Source organism: Hevea brasiliensis, chromosome 2, assembly GCF_030052815.1.
Source record: "Hevea brasiliensis isolate MT/VB/25A 57/8 chromosome 2, ASM3005281v1, whole genome shotgun sequence".
NCBI lineage: Eukaryota > Viridiplantae > Streptophyta > Magnoliopsida > Malpighiales > Euphorbiaceae > Hevea > Hevea brasiliensis.
This window is the reverse complement of record NC_079494.1, coordinates 7988134-8011739: the sequence shown is the minus strand read 5'-3', so window position 1 is coordinate 8011739 and position 23606 is coordinate 7988134. Positions and strand designations below refer to the sequence as shown.

The following is a 23606-nucleotide window of genomic DNA, read 5'->3' as shown; positions in this document are numbered from 1 at the left end:
ACTTTTCTTTAATTTTACATAGTATTTATTCAGTCAATTTATATTTTCTTACTTTAGTTTGAGTGTAGTTGTAATGGCCCAGCCCACTAGTGATATTGTCCGCTCTGGGCTGAAGCCCTCACGGTTTTAAAACGCGTCAATAGGGGTTACAAACCATCAACTTATATACGCAGCATCTCTCCCGTGTTTTGTCGATGTGGGATTTGCCTAGGGTGTTACAATCCACCCCCCTTATGGGACTCAGCGTCCTCGCTGAGGTTTGCCCCACCATCGTTCAAGGTTGCACGCGGAGCAGCTCTGATACCATAAATGTAATGGCCTCACGGATTTGTCCCTTGGGAGGTTTCATTCCCAAAAGCGCACTGACCAGGTGAGGAAGGCTCTCACATATATGGCCCAAATCTTTTCTTCCCGTTTCCGATGTGGGACACGAAGTTTCCACCCCAGTGCGTAGCTGGTTGAACAAGCACGTCCCAACCCCATCCCTGGGTCGTGACAAGCCTACCAGCTTCCGCCTGGTGCGTCCTCGCACCACACACCGTACTAGAGGGAGTCCAGCTCTGATACCAAATTGTAACAGCCCGATCCTTCTCCAGTTAGTATTGTCCGCTTTGGCCCATGGGCCTCACGGATTTGTCCCTTGGGAGGTTTCATTCCCAAAAGCGCGCTGACCAGGTGAGGAAGGCTCTCACATATATGGCCCAAATCTTTTCTTCCCGTTTCCGATGTGGGACACGAAGTTTCCACCCCAGTGCGTAGCTGGTTGAACAAGCACGTCCCAACCCCATCCCTGGGTCGTGACAGTAGTTCTAGACATCCTAACTATCCAGATGGACGTTAGCCTTCAGAATTGTAGAATATACGGACTACCTAAAGTGAGGACATTACAAACATAGGAATGAAAAATGTGTGTTGTACCATAATCCTAGATAAGATATGTCACGTATTCATTCTCCTTGATATAGCCACATCTCTTGATCATTCTTGACATTATATATGCACTTACCATCATTTTTAACTCAAGAGGCTATGTACGTACTAATGCCCATCAAATTCTCAATTGATTGGTCACGTTGACACAACCTCCCTTCTTAACACCATTTCCTATAATCAAAACATGAGCTAATTTGAAAAGAAGGAGAGATCTTCTCTTACAATTTATAATACACTAGTGTTTAATAAACAATGTTTAGCTTATACCTATTAGTCTCCCTTTTCAATTCCATCATTTCTTTGAAATTATTGTGCTTTATTACAAGATATCAGTTGTATCTACCATTTGTTGTACTGTTGTCCTACCTGACATATTATTTTAGAATTTACAATTTCCTTTTTACTCTCCATTTATCCTCAATACTTATAATTATTTGCCCAATGCTACTTATACTTGATTATATTCTGAAAGATAAAGCACTGACAGATTCTTTCAGATATACTCTAATCTTACCAGCAATCACTCCTCTAATCCATGTACTTCTCAATATCTTATAATTACATCTATACCTATCTTGTCCTATCTTGACTTTTACTAGCATTCTGCAACATATTATTATACTATTATTCATGTTTTCTTACATAATTATCTTGTTGGTCACACCGAAAATATTTATCTAACTCCAATTACAGACTCTAGGTCTCACCATCCTAAATTCTAATGTTAAACCTTTGTGCCATTATCTCTCATTTATTTTTCTCCCATCAGGCATATTCGAATCCATTAGGCTGAGTTTTATTTAACTTACTACCTACTAACTTCACTTCTTTGTCTGCTAAGATTGTTTGGGTTGCCGTTGCACACCCTCAGGTTACTATCTACTTTGATTACCTACCTCACTTAGCTTCCCTTATATCATTAACACTCAAAAGGTTCTTCTTCCATTGCCTCTTATTCTACCTTGAGGATAGAAAATAGACAAAATTTATTCCAGATCCTTCAACTCTATATCAACTACAACCTGCTCTGAACTCTGCACTTATAGGTCCTATACCGTGACAAACGTCCTCCTTAATGTCATCCTTTTCTAATCTCTCTATCCTTATTATTTTTTTTATCATGTTAACTTTCCTAGAACTGCACTTTGCCTCCTTTATATCTTGACTCTACTCTTCCAAATCTTGGCTATTCAGTTTGCTTTTTAATTCATCTTTTTTATCTTACCCAAAATAGAACCTTGATTACTTTACTCCCTAGTTCCATTCTTCTTCTTAACCTAACAGCTTTGCCAAATAACTATACTTTTCAGTGTCTCTGCTAGGTCATCTTCACCTTTGTACTACTCAGAATTAATTTTTCGACCACTCTGATTAGCACTTCCACTGCCATTCAAATTTCTCTCCTGTTATATTTGAAACCAACTATCCAAATTTTCATTTCTATAATTCCTTTTATCTACTGACATTCTATGACTTATTCTCGTTGACTTGTAGTCATTGTCCTTTCTTCTGCTTAGCTACAATCTACCCTCTAATACCTCAAAGAGGGAATCTACAGGATCCCCTTTTTCCCTTACTACTCTAAAGCTCTGCATTTATCAGGATCTGATCTCTTATGATCCTTACAATGAAAATTATACTCTCCCTAAGGGCGGCGGTGGGGGGGGGGGGGGGAGGGGGTACCTGAGCCACTATTTCCTATTACACTACAGTCCCATTTAGGACATCATTCCACAGATCATTATATTAGTGGTACTCTTCTGTCTCTCCTGAGAAGACATTACCATACGTTATAGCATAACTGACTGCAAGAGAGGTATTACCTCTACCGCATTATTATAACTATACAAGGCTATCTGCTTTCTTTTTATATTGTAAAATTTTCTAGAATGTCACTTCGCAGGCTACGAATATTATTCATAACCTCTAGTCTCGTGCCACTTATGCTATAACTCTGCGCTCAAGTTAGGACACTGACTCTAGTTATCAATCAACTGTAACCTTTAATATCCTATCTCAAGGGTCCTAAACCTTAACTAAGAGTTTCCAACTCTTCTGTAAAAATAGAACTCTGTTCTGGCATAACAGTACCAAAACAAAGACTGTTAGTAAACACCCTCATCCTAGATCACCATAGGGAAGCACGCAGCTCTACACAATAATCCCATGTCGGTACTGTAATCTACAGCTTATAGCACAAACATCGAGAATATTGTATAATTACTATAGTACATCCCAATAAACCAGGTTCCCTAATCTCTTATCTCTCTTGAATCCACTAATATCATAAACTTACTATGATGGAGCTATCCACTGATGACTACTAGCAGTGGTACCCTCACTCCCATCTAAAGCAACTATACTCCCAAAAATCACCTTTATGTCCTCGCGCCTTGCATTAGATAAGCATGCCAATTAACCCTATACTGACAAAAACACAACTTCTTGGAGTATGTATCCCCATGGCAGACCTCAACATGTCTGCTAACACTAGTTTACATCACTATGTACTCCATAAAAATTGAGACACTAAATTGAAGTACTCTTGTACTACCCAAGGAATAACGCAGAATCTAAAAACAAGAAATTACAAAAGAAGACTAAACGGGATCCTATACTCCGCATGTGACCTCCTAACAAAACTCCCTTTACACTCCCAATTATACTATTTCCCATGAATCTAAAGCCTAAGCTTTGATATCAATATTGTCACGACCCAAGTTATGGGCCGGACCGGCACTAGGACTTGTGTCAACATAAGGCCCTCAAAGCTCGTAATAAGCCCAACTAAACTCCAACCCATCAGTAAGCCCATATTAAGCCCAATTTCAAAAAATCAACCAGATAAAATCCAACCATAAATGGACTATCCAACGGAGAGTTATTAACTCACCCGACCTGTAATCTCAATAAAAATACATTTGGGGAGCTCAGCTCACCCATCAATTATCCATAATCCAAAATAAAATCAATGGGAGCTCAACTCCCTCATCCATCATAAGTATCCAACCACACAATTACACATACCTAAAGTTTATAAATTACAATCCTAAATTGATAAATATTACAATTCCAAACTAAATGATATGTTTTTACATATGCGGAGATCTAAAATTTTTATATTTGACAGTACAAAACATAAAAATAATAGCAAGTACACCTATGAAGAATGAAAGCAAGTTAATCACAAGGAAAAAGCTCTCCTGTAACCTAGAAAAATAGTGAATAGGAGTGAGCGTTCAACTCAGAGAGTAAATATTTATTTTACATATAATTTTTATAGCTATCTAGTTCTAATACATCCTTAGAAATGAAATTGCATTATCTTCATACAAGTCATACAAATCATATTAAGTCACATTAAAAATAATATGGAGCACTCACACACCGTGTCAAATCCATACTCACACATACATATATAGGGAGCTGATTCTCCTACCCAGCTCTCTTAATCCAAGGCCTGCCAACGAGATCAACTCGAGCTGGACTTTCGCTTAATAATCCATATGCGGGGGTCAGCAAGATCAACTCAAAGACGTACTCATCCTGACTTCCTCAAAAAGGACCAGGCATCAAGTGAGACTAGCTCAAGTCAATTTGCCCGTCCTACCCATATCCATCACACCACACTACACTCATACTGACACACACACAGCTCCAAATTATCAAAACACAGTAACTAAAGCAGTATTCATTTAATACAAATGTAATATGGGGCATGCCTAATATTTAACTACATATATATATATTTATAAGTGATGCATGAGTATGCCAGAAGTATAATAATATTGAAATTATAAATAAAATAAATATCTACTCACAAAGAGGATGATCTGACTACAGCTAGTCCGACTGGATAGAAGGAGATTGGTTGGCACCGTTCAGCTATGCATATACATTGACCTCTATCAATTAACTGACAGAATTAACCAATTAATTTAATTTATAAAAGCAAAAATAAATCCTAAGATATTGTTGAAATTTCGACAGAGTTTTCCTTATAAGTAGAGCTAACCTCCTGCATGAAAATTCAACAAAACGTAGCACACAGGGCCTCAAGCCCACAAAAGCAACATCATACGATCCCTCTTGGGCCCGCATAACCAGACAATACTCAAGTGACTATACAGAATAATTATTTAAACATTCAGGGTTTTACAATATATTTCACTGTATGCTAATCTATGTTTCTAAATTAATATATATATATATATATATATATATATATATATATCTCAAGAGCTTTCTTTTGCTTTTAAAATATTTTAAAGATAAAAAAACTATTGAGTAGACCCGGTGTTTGTTCTTCTTCACTTACAAAGCACATGAGACTCACCTTCTTAAATTAACAAAGTAATTGATTTTTTTTTTATATAAGGAGCACTATTTTATAGTACTCTCGATGTATTTTAGAATTTTTCTTGAAGATAAATCACATATCATATTTTAATTCAAATTTTCATATTTTTTTTACAATTTAATTTAAAATATATGATAAAAATTATAATTTGATATTTTTTAATGAGAAATAAATTATTTTTTGAAGTATGTTTCTATAAATAAAATAATTATTCTATTTAAATTTATTATATGTTAATCATAAATTGAAGCAATCAACTTAAATTTAAAGGATTAAATTGTTAAAATATTAAAATTATAACAACTAAATTATTAAAAAAAAAATATGTGGTTGTTTAAACTGTTATAGCTTTCTAACTTAAATAACGGTAAATTTTAATAAGATAATTTAAAAAAACAAATTTCAATTATTTTTATGATTAATGGAAGATTAAATTGTAAGTTATTCTATTTTTTAATGGCCATCTTTTATGATTATCATCCAATAGCATAATTATTTATATCCTGTGCTTCCTAAAAATTGTTTTGCTTGGCCCAGAAAAATATTAAAGAGCTTTAGCCCACTGACCCAACCAAATTGCTAGAGAGCCAATCCGGGTTGAGTTCATCCCGAATGGAAAATGAGGAGTAGATAAGCCCAAGTTCCACTCATGACCTTACCCAGTTGTTTGCAAGCACGTCTTGTTAATTTTTATCCAAAATCCTAGCCCTAAGTTGCCTCAAGTGAGGGCCTAAACTAAAGGGATCTCTAATTAGCCAGGTTAGACATGAAAAACTGGTGCTTAGGAACATAGAACCTCAGTTATCCATCCATCTAATGAATTTGTCTTTTTATAGGGAAATTAAGAGGGTAAAGACTCAAATATGATTTTACTAGATGATGAATAATATGCTTTCAATAACCAGATCAAGTCAAGCTAGACTACCTAACACTATAAAAAAAAAAAAAAGATATCAACGATAGATTAATAAATCTGTCATTTAATCCGTTGCTGATAATATAGGTTAGCGACGAATCAGTAACAGATTTGTCGCTAATCTGTCATTGAAGCTTATTAGTGATGAGATTTTTAGCGACGAGTATAATTTATCTCTATTTCATAATTAATTCAAAAGTTGCCTTTCAATAATGCAATTTAATCCGTCGTTAAAACTCTCATTGCTAAAATATAAATGACAGATCAGTTGCTATTCCACTTGTCGACATCATATTTTGGCCGACCTCCGAAGTCAAGGGACTTTAAAATCAACTTTATCATCTGCTCTTAGTCGATGTCCTTCGATCACAAATGACTTTTCCGAACTCACTGATTGCTCGACCATGGAATAAACCGATCCCATTCTTAGTTAATTGTTTTCTGATCTCTTATCAGATGGGTTCGAATCAATGTTAGGTCTTCGGACCATCCAGTCTTACCTCCGATCTCTCTTTACAAATATTGTGGAACTTCATTTGGCTAATGTTATGATCGGGCTTCTCACTTGAATGCCCCAGATATTCCTTAAAATGAAGTTAAGGTTTCTATCCGGTCTAATGACAATCCCAATCTTAAGAATTCAAATCAATGTCAAGTCTTTCCAATTCAAATGTTCTAAAGTTTTACCCAGTGTTTGGTTGTGGCTTAGTTCAATCTCATGCTTACGTGTAATGTTTTTCTGATCTCTTATACTTGGGTTAATGGTTGCTTTCAAGTTTAATGTTCCAATATGTTCAAACAATTAAGTACTCATACAATTTGGACGCTTTTCGATCTCATCAAGAAATTGAACAAAAAGGATTTCCATTCATTTTAAAGAAAAACAATATACAAGTCACTCAGCAGGTGGGTCACCCCCAGCCTGCTTCCCAGGTACATCATCCACTCTCTGATTCTCTCCCCCTCTCTCTCTCTCTGGCTCCTCGTCGCTCTCCTCTTCGGCCTCTGGGGCGAGCTTATTCATCCAGGAGAAGTCTTCTTCAGGATACCACTTCCTCAGCTCGGCCAGAAGGTCATTATGGGCGTTCACATAAGCCCTGGCTTCTTTTGTTATGCTTTCCTTTTCCTTAGCTTGGAGCTCCTCATCCTTGGCTCGAAGCTCCTCATCCTTCGCTCTGAGCTCCTCCTCCTTTGCCTGAAGTTCCTCATCAAAATGAGCGAGATCAGCAGATCAACCAGTATGGGTGACTTCAAGTTCCTGCTCCACTTCGGCTATTTTCTCTTCGCAGCACTTCATCTGATCTTCCAATCTAGCGATGTAGTCATTGGCAGAGGAGAGTTGAGCCTGCGCGGCTGAGGCATCCTGGACCACCTTAAGGATCTCCCTCTTTAAAGTGTGGCCCTTCTCTCTGATTACGTGTCGATTTGCGATGGCCTCCAAGCCCAAACTCATAGTCTGAGTTAGAATATCATCAATGCTCTCCTCTGCCAATCTATTCCGATCCTCTTAGAAGCAAATGGAGGCACCCATAACTTTGGCTAGGCCAGGATTTCCTCTGGTAGAGCGGTTCCTTTCCAGCGATTGGATCAGGAGTTGAGCACCCCGGGAAACTGTCCTAACCGTAGGACCCGAGGACTCCCCTTCCACATTGGAAGAGATTGGAGGAGGCAGGGGAGGTGGAAGTTTGATCTGCTGAGGAGCAGGAGCGACGACCTCCACCTCTGGGATCGGCTGCTCCTGAGGTCAGGGAGGGGAGCTCGGTACCTCTGCCAATTCCCACTAGGGGGTTTGAGCATCAGCAACGGTGGCCCCCTTCATCACCCACACTTTTCAGGAGACCTCCCTCTTTCGTTTGCGGCTCTCCTTGGAAGTGTCGCCACCCGTCAGACCTGCACAGAGAAGAAGTCAGTGAGTTCGCTAAGATTCAGAAGCTAGAGATATGGATAATACCAGGGCCGAGGTCAGAGAGCTGAAGCTCGTAGTCTTTGTCAATGATCAGGCGCATCATCCACCACTTCAGTTCGGCTATAATCGCATCTAAGCACAAGAATTTGTGGGTGGACGCCTGAGATTTTAACTCTTTTACCATGGCGTCTTCGTCCTTATATAAGGTGAGCTTCTTAGGGAGTTGGGGGACCAAATAACTCCAATTGTGTAGGATCCCTTCAAAATCGTTTCGATCCTTAGTCTTGAGGATGAAAAACCGATCCTTCCAGTTCTTCAGTGAAGAAGGGAGATCGGTAAAAAGCGCGCAAAGACTTTAGCAGTGGGCTCTAGTCTCTTGGCTCGGCAGAGGCCCCTAAAGGCTACTAAAGATTGCCAAGACTTTGGATGCACTTGAGCTACCGAGACATGGTGGAACTTTAGGAAGGCCTTGTAAAATTCGTCCAAAGGAAAACGGAGCCCGGCCTTCAGCTGCTCTTCGTATACTATGATGAGATTGCCTTCATCAAAGAAGTGATCGGCCCGATGGTTGCCATGGCACTTGATCAGTTCGAAGGAATTGATCCGCAGATTGTACTCCTGACTTATGGACTGGAGATCGGTTTCCCTCAGAACAGACAGCAGCTCATCAACTGGTAGGTTTTCCCTCCTTGAAGAAGTTCCTCGCTTCAGTTTGGTAACTGGACCAGTAGCCGAAATGATGACCGTGCTGGTTCGACCACCTGATCTAATCACATCGCCCTCTTCCAAGGTCCATGAAATATGGACGGAAGGCGGGCTCGTAGCTCTCTGACCCTTGGCACTACTCATTTCCAGGAAAACAAAAGAAATTAACAGAGAAAAGAATCAAAATCCTTACCGAAATGTGATCGGTGCCGGAAAAACTTGAGAAAATGAGAGAAAACGCTGGGATTGCTAAAGAGGTTCTAAAAATGACATAAGGAAATGACTGACTCACCTCGCCCCTATTTATACCCGTCTAAGCATTAAATGCTCACGAAGTCCCAAGCGACGCATCAGTTAGAGGAACCAGCCGCTTCCTCGACACGTCGCAAGAAGGTTCTAGAAACATAATAAAAAATCGAATAAATGAGATCAGTTAGCTGAGGTCTTCAGATCAAACAAACTTCCAAAACCATGGATCATCTAATGGCGATTCATTTAGGGATCAGATCGGACATGTATATCAGAGATTGGAAAAATAACTAATGCAATAATAAAATAAAAACCTTCAAATAAAATTTTATTTCATTTCGAAAAGATCGAATTACATCATTTGGGCAATTTCAAGAGATTGAATTACATCATTGGGGGAATCTTTAAAGATTGGATTATATCATTTGGGCGATCTCTAAAGATCATCACTACATCTTACCTAGTAATGGCCTATGTCAAAGCCTAGTCTTGTGGCTGAATCAAAAGATGTGTTTGATCAGAAAGCCAGCCACAAGTATTGGATAGATATGCAGCTTAGATAGGGTGATTATGACTCTCATGATATTGAGCGGAGTCATTGCTGATGTCATCGACCAGAACCAAGCTGCAGTCGGGACGCCCGTTGTTGATGGGAGCCAAATGAACTTCGAGATGCGGTCACCGACATTAAGATTGAAATTAGCAGTCCTCTTGCCCGAGATCAGGTAGACCGATTCGAGATCGGCACGATCATCACTTTCAATCTTGATCGGTAAATTAGTCCGATTCCCGCACTGTCATCAGATAATGTTCTCATGGTTCTCCGATCACCGGGGTCATAAATTTTCAGGCGAAGGGCGAAGAAAATAGTCAGGAAAATATCAAAAGTAGCAACCATAATCAGAATTATTACCGGAGAAATGGAGCATTGAAAAAAAAAACTGGAGGAAAATTGAAGTGTGAAGGGGATTTCCCGTAGGTGCATATATATAGGGCCTGAGCATTTATTGCATACAGAAACTGAAGTGGATGCATCGGTAACTGAAGAATTAATTGTGTTGACCAAAGCAAGTCAGACAAAGAAGAAAAATCTAGAATGGGTGAGATCGAGAAATGAGAGGAGACCCGATACGAGAGAGATCGGAAAGGAGAGGGTCATAATAGGGAGATCGCAAGAAATGGAGATCGAAAAGCACAGAGAGATTAAATAACTTTCAATCAACTCTCTTCATAATCAGAGCCGGGTTAGTTAAAGCATTGCAAGCGTGATCAAATCTTCACCACACGCCTCATTTGCAGAAACGCCTGCTTAGCTGACAGATGCCAAAATAGTTATGGCAGTCCTGTACATTTCAATCTCCACCGATGATCATAATTGTAAGGATGGGCCCGGAGCCCTTGGATCAAAAAGCAGATGATAGGTTTGGCGCTTTTTATTCCCAGCCTTCGGATTCATCTTGTAAGGTAAGACCCTGAGCCGTTGGATCAAAAGAAGAAAGGACGAATATTCTGCATAGAATCTCAACCCTCCATTTTGATTCTCTTTAATTCTCAGACATCGGATTATGTCCTTTTGAATCTAAACCCTCCGTCTCCCCTGATGAGATCCTGACCCTCCATGATAAGCACCCGTTCCATATAAATACCCGCATGCAATATTATAGAGGGGACGGACAAAAAAAGGTGGTGATGATTATAGCGGAAAAACTTTGAAATTTGATTCAGTCTTCCTACTTTGCCATTCTGAGCTTTTGAGAAACTTTAGAAACCAGTTTTCTTAAGTATTTTCATCGAAGGAGTTCTGAACCCTGAAATTTTCATTTTCAGTGCCTGTTCAGTACTCTGTAAGACCATTTTCGTTCAGTTTTATCCTCATCACCCTAATATCAGTACATTACTCTTCAAGCTCAACTTCATTCCGACTTGGTTCCTGTTACTTCGAGTAAGTACTAGTCCTTCGGTCGTCTGTATTCACCTCTGCAAGATTTGTGGATTCCGGAGTCATTCCATGCGTCTCCTCAACTTCCCACTGGTAAGTGTCTAGACTGTCATTTTGTTGAATACTCGTGCTTTATTTTCTCTGTTTTTATTCTTAAAATTTCTTTTATATTCAGCCGCACTAAAGTCCCAAAGTAGATTATCCAGGCTAATAGTTATTTCCCTGGTCTTCTTTTTCTATTCATTCGTAAACTCTATTTATCTCCTTTTAGTTTTCATTTCCTTCGAGAATAGACGTTCAGGTCATGGACAACTTGTAGATAATCTAAAAGATATTGGTAGAAGTATCTTAACATGAGAGCTTCGAGAATGAATGAATAAAAAGTGACAAAAGATAGGCCTAGCAAAAAGTCAAATAAATCAGAAATAAGAATAGGTCAAATAAACTAGTTATGAGATCGAGCCTTAGAACGAAACTAGGCAAAAATACAATAGATCGGGAATTAAGATAAGATTGGATCTCGGACTAGCGACAAAAGAGATCGGATATCGCTAATCGAAGAGTTCTAATAAAATAATCAGGCGGAAGATCGGCAAAGAGTTCGGTCTTTTGTCCACTATCTAGTTATAAGGTCCCGTAGGCTAGGAAAAGCTTTACCCTGACTTCCTGTGTCTTCGGTACTCCGCCCCCTAAAAAAGAGGGGTCCAGAAAAACCCCTTACCTGAATTCATAGTTCCAAGTTCTTACAAAACTCCATTCTAATGAATATACTTTAGGAGATTGGGGGAGAGTTCTTACCAGATTCTCATCCAAAATTTTAATAAAATATGTGGAGATCGGAGGAGAGTTCTTATCCAAAATCCTTCAATTAAACTTTAAACTGAATACTTTAGGAGATCGGGGGAGAGTTCTTACCCGATTCTTGTCCAAAATTTTAATAAAATATGTGGAGATCGGAGGAGAGTTCTTATCCGAAATCTCCCACTTAAACTTTAAACAGAATACTTTAAGAGAGCGAGGGAGAGTTCTTACCCGATTCTCAGCCAAAAATTTAATAAAATATGTGGAGATTGGAGGAGAATTCTTATCCAAAATCTCCCACTTAAACTTTAAACAGAATACTTTAAGAGATCGGGGGGGAGTTCTTACCTGATTCTCAGCCAAAATCTTAAAAAAATATGTGGAGATCGGAGGAGAGTTCTTATCCGAGATCCTTTACTTAAAACTTTAAACAGAATACTTTAAGGGATCGGGGGAGAGTTCTTACCCGATTCTCAGCCAAAAATTTTAATAAAATATGTGGAGATCGAAGGAGAGTTCTTATCCGACTTTCTTTACTTAAAAATTTAAACAGAATACTTTAAGAGATCGGGGGAGAGTTCTTACCCGTTTCTCAGCCAAAATCTTACAATATGTGGAGATCGAAGGAGAGTTCTTATCCAAAATTTCCAACTTAAATTAAAACATCAAGAGATCGGGAGAGAGTCCTTACCCAAATTCTCTTAACTAAAACCTGAATTAAAATATCACAATTTCAATATACAAAGTAACCCCTAAACAAAGATCCGTTACCCGATACCTACTCACTAAGGATCATCTCATGTACTCGTGTTCTTGGGCAGCCCTGAATAGTGAAGTATCAAATATTCCTTTTATCCTTATGAAGGATTAACGTCGCCACTCCAAACCCCCACTTACCAATTTTAATTTATAAAGAGTATAATGTTAAATCTGCTTACCCTCGTTGAGAGACGAGGTGGGGTGCCTAACACCTTCCTCACCCGTATATGGACCCCGAACTTAAACTCTCTGTTTTCGAAGTGGTTTCTTCTTAATTTATCTTTACAAATGGTTTTCTTTAATTTCCCTCAAAATTAAAGTGGCGACTCCTCACTTTTCCCACTTCGGTGAGAGCTCGTCCAGACGACCGCAAAAATTCTTGTGACACCACTGCTAATCAATATTTTTGTGATGAAATTTTAATCCGTCACTACTTTCATCTCTTCTTTTTTTTTATTTTTCTTATTGCAATGAATTTTTTTAACATCTTATTGCAATGATTTAAGAGCATACTCTCAAGCCCATTATTTTTGAATGCAACATTTCATAAGCAAATTAATGTTGAAACTTGAAATCCATAATAAGCATCTTAATTAAGCTATGCTACAATTAACCCACCAGGCTAATAGGAAAACCGCTAATTCTTGAATTCTTCATGGACCAATCTTTTATTTTAGAAATTAGAATTTAGAAATCATCTTTAAATGCGGATGATTTGAGGTAGAACTCTTCTTCACAATGGTTAATCACTTAATGTAAGTATATCCCAACTTGTCACCTTCTTCATTGATTCAAATTTCAAAGCCATGATCACTAAAACAAATTTTTGTCAAAATGAGTTGTTGCTAGAGCCAGAAAATACAAGTTTTCTTAGTCTGTTTTGTCTCCTTTGTTCCTTTGTTTTGGGAGAGAAAAGCTTTGTTTTTTGGGGAAAGACTTGCTCTTACCAAAACTCCAAACACGAGCAAAGAGATAAGCTTCAATGGCTGCAATTCATCTCCCTTCTCGTGCAGAAAATCTTCCTTTTATGCAGAAAACCCATGGCTCTAGTGGGGAATACATTAGAGATGTGGCTCAATCTTCTATCAAATAATGGTGGTTTCCTTATGCTACCCTTGACAATTTTGAGAGGTTTGTTCGATCTTTTTGTGCTTTTTAATTATCATCATTTAATTTTGCTTTTGGTTTAAATTATATATATATCATGACATGTATATTTTAAATTAATTAAAAAATTAAAGAAATTATTGAATACATAAACTTGGTCTATTATGGTCAGATCCACCAATTAAATATATTGGTGTCTCACATATTTATGTGTTGAGTACACAATGGACCATTCTACATCAAATTGGTAATAGATATACATAATCCACTAAGAAATTGAAGTAACTCCCTCCACCTGTATGGTTACCATTTACCCATGAATGTAAGCAAGCAATAATTTCATATAATGTAAAACGAGTAGGGTTTTGCAGGAAGGATGGTCTGGCCTGACAGATCATCCGCGACGTTCACATCCGTTATGGGAAATCTTGACAAGCGACTAGAGCTAGACAAGACCATTAGACATGGAAACAGATCATATAATGCTTCATTGGCTTTGATGGCTGCAAAATTGTCTTATGAGAATGAAGCCTTCATAAGAATCATTGTCAAGGATCGTTGGCATGTAAGTATCATAATACCCTCACTGCCATAAATGGATTACCCAAATTTTTTTTTTTTTTTATGACGATGATCCCTAATATTTTTTTTTTTCTTTGTGTAAAGATGGAGTTCTTGGGGTTCTTCAACTTCTACAATGGTACGTAGGAAGCAATTTTTCCCACACTTTTCTTTCCCCTTCAAAGGAATTACTGTGGCTAGTATCAATTAATGATTGAAGACTTAACAGAGTACCATGATCGACCCTCAACTCCGGCCTTCGTCCTCCAAGATGTGACCTCTGACCCTAACCTGATTGTGGTCGCATTCAGAGGCACTGGTCCTTTCGACGCTCGTGGTTGGTGCACAGATGTTGATATTTCATGGCACGAGCTCGAAGGGATTGGAAAGATCCACCGTGGCTTCATGAAAGCCCTTGGCCTGACAAAGCATGGGTGGTCTGAGGAAATAGAGCGAGGCCTGGACAAAAGATATGCTTACCATACAATCAGGAAAATGTTGAGAGATAATTTCCACAAGAATGAGAAGGCAAAATTCATACTGACAGGGCATAGCTTGGGTGGAGCATTGGCAATATTGTTCGTGTTTGTGTTGATTTTACATGAGGAGGTTTGGTTGTTGATGAAATTGGAAGGAGTTTACACATTTGGGCAGCCAAGAGTAGGGGATAAGCAGTTTGGAGAGTTCATGAAAACGAAGTTGAAAAAGTATAATGTAAAATATTTGAGGTATGTTTATTGCAATGATATGGTGCCTAAGTTGCCTTATGATGATGATAATCTCTTCTTCAACCACTTCGCCCCATGCCTCCATTACAACAGTTGCTACGAAGGAGAGGTCAGTCTAAATCAATACGATCAATATCCTTTATTTATTAAATAATACGATGTCATTTTGTTATTTTTAGAAACAAAATTAACTTTGTGCATTATCTTAAAGAAAATATGTTCGCATAACTCACCCCAAAAGCCAGTTTAAGGAGAAAAAGTGTCCAAAAATTTATAAAAGGCATATTAATCCTGTCGCAAGGCCGATGTAGATATTAACACACTCTCATATTCAGGATCGAATATCTAGAGTGAGACCCAGCTAAGAGCCGGTTCAGAATCGGAACCAGACCAGAACTGAACAAACTTGTTTTTAATTTTCATTTAAAAAATGAAAAAAATTATGGACCATTTGATTTGGATCTTGATTGAACCGAAACCAGAACCATGGGAGTTCATGGTTCTGATTCCAACCCTTTTAGGTGAACCAGAACCAAAGATTCCAAACCGGTTTGAATTGGAACCAGCCCAGCTGTCGAATCTTCCTGCAATGTGAAACTCTTATAGGAGGCTCTGATACCATTTTAAAAAAATGAGTCAAGTCTAACTCATATCAAAAGTTAACTCAAAAAGAGAGTATCTAAAACTTTATAAAGTACACATTACTCTTATTTCAAATTGATATGAGGTATTAACTTATTTATCCATTTGAATATTTCAGATTAGGCAGGCGGAGACGAGTCACAACTACTTCTCTTTGTCATGGGCTATACCCAAGTATTTGATTGCATTATGGGAGCTGATTAGGAGTTTTATCATCCCCTACATGAAGGGCTCGGACTATCGAGAAGGTTGGCTTATGAGATTATTTATGGTAATTGGGTTAGTGATTCCAGGATTACCAGCTCATTGTCTTCAGGATTACAATAATTCTGTTAGATCAAGAACCTTACCTAAGCCTGTGGATTTACAATTGTAAATATTCTCTATCAGCTTGCTGCTATAGAATTCCTTGTAAATTATCGAGTTTTTTCCCCCTCTATTTTTCTCTTGCATGATAGAAATCCTCAGTTAACATTATATTTTAATAAAAGAGTCAATTATTTTTCTAATTCCCTTCAATATTTTCATGTAAATTTATGCAATTTCATTTTTGAGGTATGAATTTATTATTTTTCATATACATTAAAAAAACAAGAATTGCACAAACAATGCTGAAATAATAGTCTGAGTTTGAAAAAAATTTTATAATACAACCGTTGTATATACAACAGATGTAATTAAGAGACACTTCGAGGAATTGCATTTTATTATAGCAATCATAAAGTCTAGGGTTAAATATTAACGCACAATATTATATATATATATATATATATATATATATATATATATTATCCACAAAGGAACTAAATGTTCTTCTTTCCAAGTAAATTTACTTACTCAATTAGTTAACATGGGGCAATAAGAGCTAAAAATTAAAATCATGGAAGGCTAATCAATGTACTTATTGAATTACATATCCCACAATGGAAAAATAAAAAAAATTAAAAGGTGATTATAAGTAGATGAGTTGCAATATTAACTTAGTTATTTTGATGTATAAAATAACTTAATTACATATATAAATATAAATTAAAATAAATTAATATATAATTTATCAAGCATTCTCTCCGAATTTATCACTACAGAGGATTCATTGACTTAAAAAATGAAATGATTTCCATAAAAATGATTTGTTTCTTCTTTGCTTTTTTTTTTTTTTTTTGTAGCACTAGCACTCACTGTTCTGTTTTGTTGGGCTTGTTTGTTGTTTTGGTCAGGTGGGTTTTTAGCCTTTTCTCAGTGCTCTTCAACCTTCTTTATTAATAATATTTCTCCTTATTTCAAAAAGAATTGTTTTATGCTGAAGGATATCTTGAAGCACAACATGACAACAAATAGAATCACATGATCATAAATAATATTTTATAACTAGCATTACAACTATTATTAACGGTGGTGATGATGTTGAATTAACGATGCAAGGGAATTTTCTATTCTGAAAAAGACTTCCATTTTCCACTAAACGCTAAGGCTAAAGCTCCCTGTAATGAACAAAAATCCAATATTGGAATTCCCTGGAACTTACTATTAATTGTTTAAATCACATCTTGGATCAGCAGATCATTAAGTATTAATTTGGATCGGCTGATGATAATTAATTATTAATGGAACTAAGTCAATTTCTTCGTATGCAAGGCATGATTTGGCTATTTTTTAGCATATTAAATTTATTAGAAATCCAAGTGCAAACTTAAAACTCAATTACTAAGGTTAAAGGCTAATAGGTTATAAAAAGGTTTCAAAATTGAGATAAAAAATTTAAAAAAAAAATTTCTTAAAAGCTCACCTCCATATAAACTTACAAGAAACAACCCAAAGGAAAGAGATTTTACTTTGATACCATATTAGAAATATAAGTCCAACTTTAAAATCCAAGTATTAAGGTTAGAGGATTATAAAGAGATGAGATTGAGGCAAAAATTCTTTTTGTTAACAAGATTTACTTCTTCAATTCGATTAAAAACAGATCATTCACATTAGGATTCACAAAGCAGAAAATTATTTCTTGTGGTTTGACTCCAAATTTGTCATGACTCAACCTATGGGCCGAACCGGCACTTGGACCTGGGCCAGCCTAAAGCCCCCCGAGGCCCATAGTAAGCCTAACTATTTCTCAACCCAACTCTAAGGCCCATTTGGGCCCAATTTTAAGAATTCAACCGGACAGAGTCCAGCCATAAAATGGACCATTTAATGGAGAGTTTTTTACTCGCTCGACCTGTAAATACAATATATATAATAAACTGGGGAGCTCAGCTCACCCTCCACATAATCAAATGTCATAAAAATAAATGGGAGCTCGTCTCCCTCATCCAATCCAACCATACATGCATTTAATAAGTTTACAGGTCACATGACAATTATATTACAGACCCAATCAAATAAATATTTCTAATACATACGGAATTGTAGGAGTAAATAAAAATTATACAATATCATAACATAAATAGGCAACCTGCGAGGGATGGGAATATGTGACGCCCCTTACCCGTCTATTGTATAGCCGAGCAAAAAGTGCCACATTCGGCGCCGGAGCACCCTATCTTGTTTTATCATATCTATTGTAAACTTTTGATGTCATTTAAAAACATGTATTCTATATGTAGAATTTTTTTTTTATATCTTATATCTGTGGAGACCCGGACAAAGCCTCCCATGTTTTATTAACATCTGGTGGGTTTTCACTAATCACCTGTTAACATGTCCATATTCATTTCACACATTTCCATATCATATTCTTTTGTATCATATCATTTATAATTATTTATGAGATCTAAAAATAAAGTATCATCTATTGCATTCATATAGAAATTCAAAGATAATAAATTACAAGTTTTCATTTCAATCTCAAAGTTTAATTACAAGTCCAAAATGAAATACATCATGACTAAACATAATGAACTAAAATACTAGTCTATACATGGGCCCTACCAAAATACAAAAGACCGATGAGGTGACTCTGGACAATGGCAGATCTGGTCAAAGCTCTGTCAGTGCACTACTGGTGTTGCTGCTGCGGCTGCTGGGACTGATCTCCAGTACCTACGCGATGAAAAACCAACGCACTAAGCATAACGCTTAGTGGTGCATAATTTATAATAACAATAATTTAACAATTGAAATAATATATGTAAATCATACTTTCTGGGTCTTTTACATTTTTATTGCTCATTAGAAGCAATTAATATTATCGGGATCTTTTATGATTACTTATTGTATTTTAAGTTTTAATTAATTTTTATCAGTGCTCAAGAAACCTATAACAAATTATAAAAGCAGGTGAGATGTAACTATCCAGAGCTGACGCTACTAATAGGGAGAAATGTATGAAGTGGTGAGATGTAACTATCAGTTGGATGTTGTCATTCAGTCCATCCTCAAACCTTCTGCACTTATCAACCTCTGTAGGCATTAGCTCTAATTCATATTCACTAAGTCTCATGAATTCCCGCTCATATTCAGAGACTGTAAGTTGCCTCTGCCTCAGTGCCAGGAATTCTCTCCTTCTAGCCTCCAAGTACACATGGCTGATGTATTTCTTTCTGAATTCAGCCAGAAAGAACTCCCAAGTGATCTGTGCAGGCTGTACTACTCTAGATACTGTCACCCACCATCTATATGCATCCTCCTATAGCAGTGATAGAGCACACTCCAACTACTGCTCTAGGGTGCACTGCAACTGCTGCAATACCCTCTTTGTCCTCTCCAGCCAATACTCTGCTGTGGCTGGATCATCATCCCTCTTACCTCTGAAGTCAACTGCCCCATACTTCCACAGTCTCTCTAGTGGAGATCTGTGTACAGGTTGCGATTGTGGGGGTAGAGGTGGCTGTACAGGTGGTGGTGGTGGTGGTGGTGGTGGTGGCTGTGGCTGTAGAGGTGGAGGTGGAGGTGGAGGTGGAGGTGGCTGTACAGGTGGTGGTGGTGGTGGTGGTGGTGGCTGTGGCTGAGGAATGGCTCAGGCGACCTGACGGAACAGTTGTGTCATCTATTCATAGAAGGCCTGCAATGCCCTACTCACAGTACCTCGAGATGACTCTGCTCTACTACCACTTCTCCCTCGACTAGGAGTAGGTGCGGGTGCATGACTCTCTACTTCCTCCTCTATCGGTACTGGAGGTCTGTGCTCTAAAGGATTAGATTCCATCGATCCTATAAAATAGATAAAGAACAGATCTGCATTAGTGTCACCTCGACCCTATTTAATGGCCCATGCATATGATGCACTCTATCTATTTCTAACTATTTAGGTCTAGGACCGCCAAAACCTCTGCTCAGATACCACTAAATTTGACACCCCTTACCCATCTATTATATAGCCGAGCAAGAAGTGCCACATTCAGTGCCGGAGCACTCTATCTTGTTTTATCATATCTATTGTAAACTTTTAATGTCATTTAAAAGCATGTATTCTATGTATAGAATTTTTTCTTTTTTATATCTTATATCTGTGGAGACCCAGACAGGGCCTCCCCTGTTTTATTAGCATCTGGCGGGTTTCCACTAATCACCTGTTAACATGTCCATATTCATTTCACACATTTCCATATCATATTCTCTTGTATCATATCATTTACAATTATTTATGAGATCTAAAAATGAAGTACCATCTATTGCATTCTTATAGAAATTCATAGATAATAAATTACAAGTTTTCATTTCAATCTCAAAGTTTAATTACAAGTCCAAAATGAAATACATCATGATTAAACATAATGAACCAAAATACTAGTCTATACATGGGCCCTACCAAAATACAAAAGACCGGTGAGGTGACTCTGGACAATGACAGATCTGGTCAGAGCTCTGTCAATGCACTACTGGTGCTGCTGCTGTGGATGCTGGGACTGATCTCCAGTACCTACACGATGGAAAACCAACGCGCTAAGCATAACGCTTAGTGGTGCATAATTTATAATAACAATAATTTAACAATTGAAATAATATCTGCAAATCATAATTTGTGGGTCTTTTACATTTTTATTACTCTTTGGAAGCAATTAACATTATTGGGATCTTTTATGATTACTTATTGTATTTTAAGTCTTAATTAATTTTTATCAGTGCCCAAGAAACTTATAAAAAATTATAAAAGCCGGATGCATGGGTGTATACTGGTTAGACAGCTATATGTCTGTCCAGTATACGTCTGTCAGGCACAAGGCCAGTTGTCGGGCTCGAGACCCGCTGTCAGGCTTGTAAAACCAGAAATAAAGTAGGCACAATTGCCAGTAAGTAGGCATATAGCCTGTAGAACAATCATACTAGACATATATTATCAGTTCATGATTTTCTCGGTAGGCAGTACTGCTATCTGTAGTCCCTAATTGGTATACCAATTTATCCAAACAAAATAAATAAGTTTAGGTATACTATGGGCAATTAAACATTTTTAATTATTTTAGCACTATTCACTGTTACTATTTTCTGGTACTATTCATTGGTACCATTAATTTCATATTAATAGGACATTAGTCCCAATTTACATATTCATATCATTTTTAATATTTAATTATCCTTATGAGTATTTTAATTATCATATATACAGCATTTTTCCCATGAACCTTTCTTTAGTTTCATTTTGATGTGTTATTTTATCTAGGAATTTGACTAGGTTAGGATGTCTATTTGGTCACACTTCCTTCATAATAAATGCTTCTCTATGTGTAAACTTGAATTTCAGTTTTTAAATCACTGAATTTGGGGTTATAGAACTCAAGTTATGGTCAAAATACCATAATTGGTCCCTTTGCCTCTAAGTTGTCCAGAATTTACAATTTCTGATCAATAAACTTTGACCAGTCATTTAATCATTTTATTGTCATTTTTAGACTTAGGTTCCTTCAGAAGATATGTTCCTCTATGTCTTAGGGATTCCCAGGCACAATTTCATAATTTTTCAAGCTTGGTATAGTGAGTTATAGTCAGTGTATTAACCTGAACTCTCAGTCCTATAAGGGCAATAACCAACTTCAGGGCAGTATGTTTGACCCTTTTTTAGGGTCTTTACGCTTAGAATTTGGCAAAGGTGTCTAAATCAATGTTGTAGCCCTAAGTATCATGCTTCCATTGATGTAATTTTAGGTCAATTGGATCAGTATAGAGAGAGTTATGACCAAATAAACACGTACTGTTCATTTGGTCATTTTCTGGGTTAGCAGTTTTAGTGACTCAACTTATGCTAACAATTTGATTTGGTTAAAAGCAAAATGGTGTCAAGTGGCCTTCATGAAAAGTGTATTCCTATGTCTAAGCTGTCCATTGATGTAATTTTAGGTCATTTGGACCAATATAGAGAGAGTTATGACCAAATGAACAGGCATTTGGCCATTTTCTGAGTTTTAATGTTTGGTCATCCAGGTTTGGGCAGAGAATTAGTCATGATTTTTGGTAAAATTTAAGCATGGTGTCTATATGAAAAAATGAGCTATTTTGAGTCTATTTTCACCTCCAATTGGTCTTATACCAACTAGAGTTACACATTTTCAGTTATTGGTCAATGAACCCACTGGACTCATTGAGTCCAAACCTACAGAAAATTGAACACTCTCAATATCTCAATTCCTTCAACTTTCTTACTTCAATTTGCATGCAATACACTTCTATAAGCAACAATCTCAACTTAATAGGTCAATTTCAACATTTACACCAAGTCCTCAAGCATTTACACAAAACCTAGTTTTCAAAGTTTTAAATTTTCACAAACACTACACAATCAAACACCTAAACATTTCAACTCATCACACATTCTCATGGAACCATTTTTTATCACTTAAAAACAATAAACTTCAAGTTCCATGGCTGCCAAAAATTCAAGGGTTCTTTCCTTTAGATTTTCTTTTTGTTTTAATGATATTTATGCTTAGATAAACATTTTTTTCATGTTTAATAAAGAGAAGAAGAGGGATTAGTGCACTAACCTTATTTGAGCTTCCCAAACCTCAACTTTCTTGCTTCTTATGGGTATCTATGGCTTTCTTATGGAGTGGGGAGTATTTTTTGTGAAGGGTACTAAAGGTTTTGATGGGTAAAAGCTTGAAAAATCAAACTTGAAAGCTTGAATATCAATGGAGGAAATGGGGGACAAGGGTGCTAGAGGAAGAGAGAGAGAGAAAGAGTGGAGAAGAAGATGAAGTTGGTGGCTTTTGTCTTCTAATGGGTATATATATATTCTATCGTGTACTTTAAATTTTAAAATTTCCATAAGCTTTTTTTTTCTTTTCTTTTCCTTTCTTTTCTTTTCTTTTCTTTTCTTTTCTCTTCTCATTTTCTAAATTCAAATTCATAAATTTAATTTTTGTTAATTATTTTATTTCCTAATTTTAATTTGACATTTAGGTCAAAATTCACCTCTAAGGGTGAAATAATCAAAATTCCCTTCATGGTGCTCATCGGGTTATTTTTATTATTTTATACCAACTAATAAATTCTCTAAATTTTATTTTATTTTTTTAAAATTTTTTCTATATTTTTAAAATATTTATTTCATTAATTTATGCCTCCTCACTATAGTTTAAGTATAGTTCCAGACATTTTGACTGTTCGAACAGACATTAGTCATCGAAACAGTAAAATGTACGAACTACCTACGGTAAGGGCGTTACAGAACAGGTTAAAACTCAAAAATAAACCTCCTGTATCCTGAAAAAAAAAAAAAAAAAAAGGTGAACAGGAGTGAGCGTTCAACTCAAAGAGTAAAATATCAATTTTAACCATAATCTCTATAGCTATCTAAAGCTAATGCACCCTGTGAAGTGAAATGCAACATCATCATAATTTTCATATCATAACTGCGAAAAGGTAATTTGGAGCACTCACACACCCGATAACGTCAAACAATACATATATGGGAGCTGATCCCTTATACAGCCCTCTTAATCCAACCTCTGCCAGTGAAGATCTCAAGCCAGACTTTTGCTTAATAAACTAAATACGGGGTCCCAGCGAATCTCTCAAGCCGTTTCTACCCCGAAGGACAGGGTCCCAGTGAGTATCCCTCA

General features: G+C 36.9%; 1 protein-coding gene across 1 annotated transcript; it reads left to right on the top strand.

The window, feature by feature from the left end:
* Positions 1-13374: 13374 nt before the first annotated feature.
* LOC110670976 (triacylglycerol lipase OBL1-like) lies at positions 13375-21984 on the top strand. Its single transcript, XM_058143046.1, has 7 exons — positions 13375-13699; positions 14047-14240; positions 14342-14375; positions 14466-15073; positions 15725-15956; positions 21471-21487; positions 21967-21984. The coding sequence occupies exons 1-7, from the start codon at positions 13375-13377 to the stop codon at positions 21982-21984; spliced, it is 1428 nt and encodes a 475-aa protein (XP_057999029.1).
* The last annotated feature ends 1622 nt before the right edge of the window (positions 21985-23606 follow it).

Excerpts from the sequence above, each read along its gene's own strand:
- LOC110670976 (XM_058143046.1), top strand. The coding sequence starts at position 13,375 with ATGATCACTAAAACAAATTTTTGTCAAAATGAGTTGTTGCTAGAGCCA. Across the intron at positions 14,376-14,465 it reads GTTCTTCAACTTCTACAATG|AGTACCATGATCGACCCTCA; the intron begins GTACGTAGGAAG and ends AAGACTTAACAG. Across the intron at positions 15,074-15,724 it reads ACAGTTGCTACGAAGGAGAG|ATTAGGCAGGCGGAGACGAG; the intron begins GTCAGTCTAAAT and ends TGAATATTTCAG.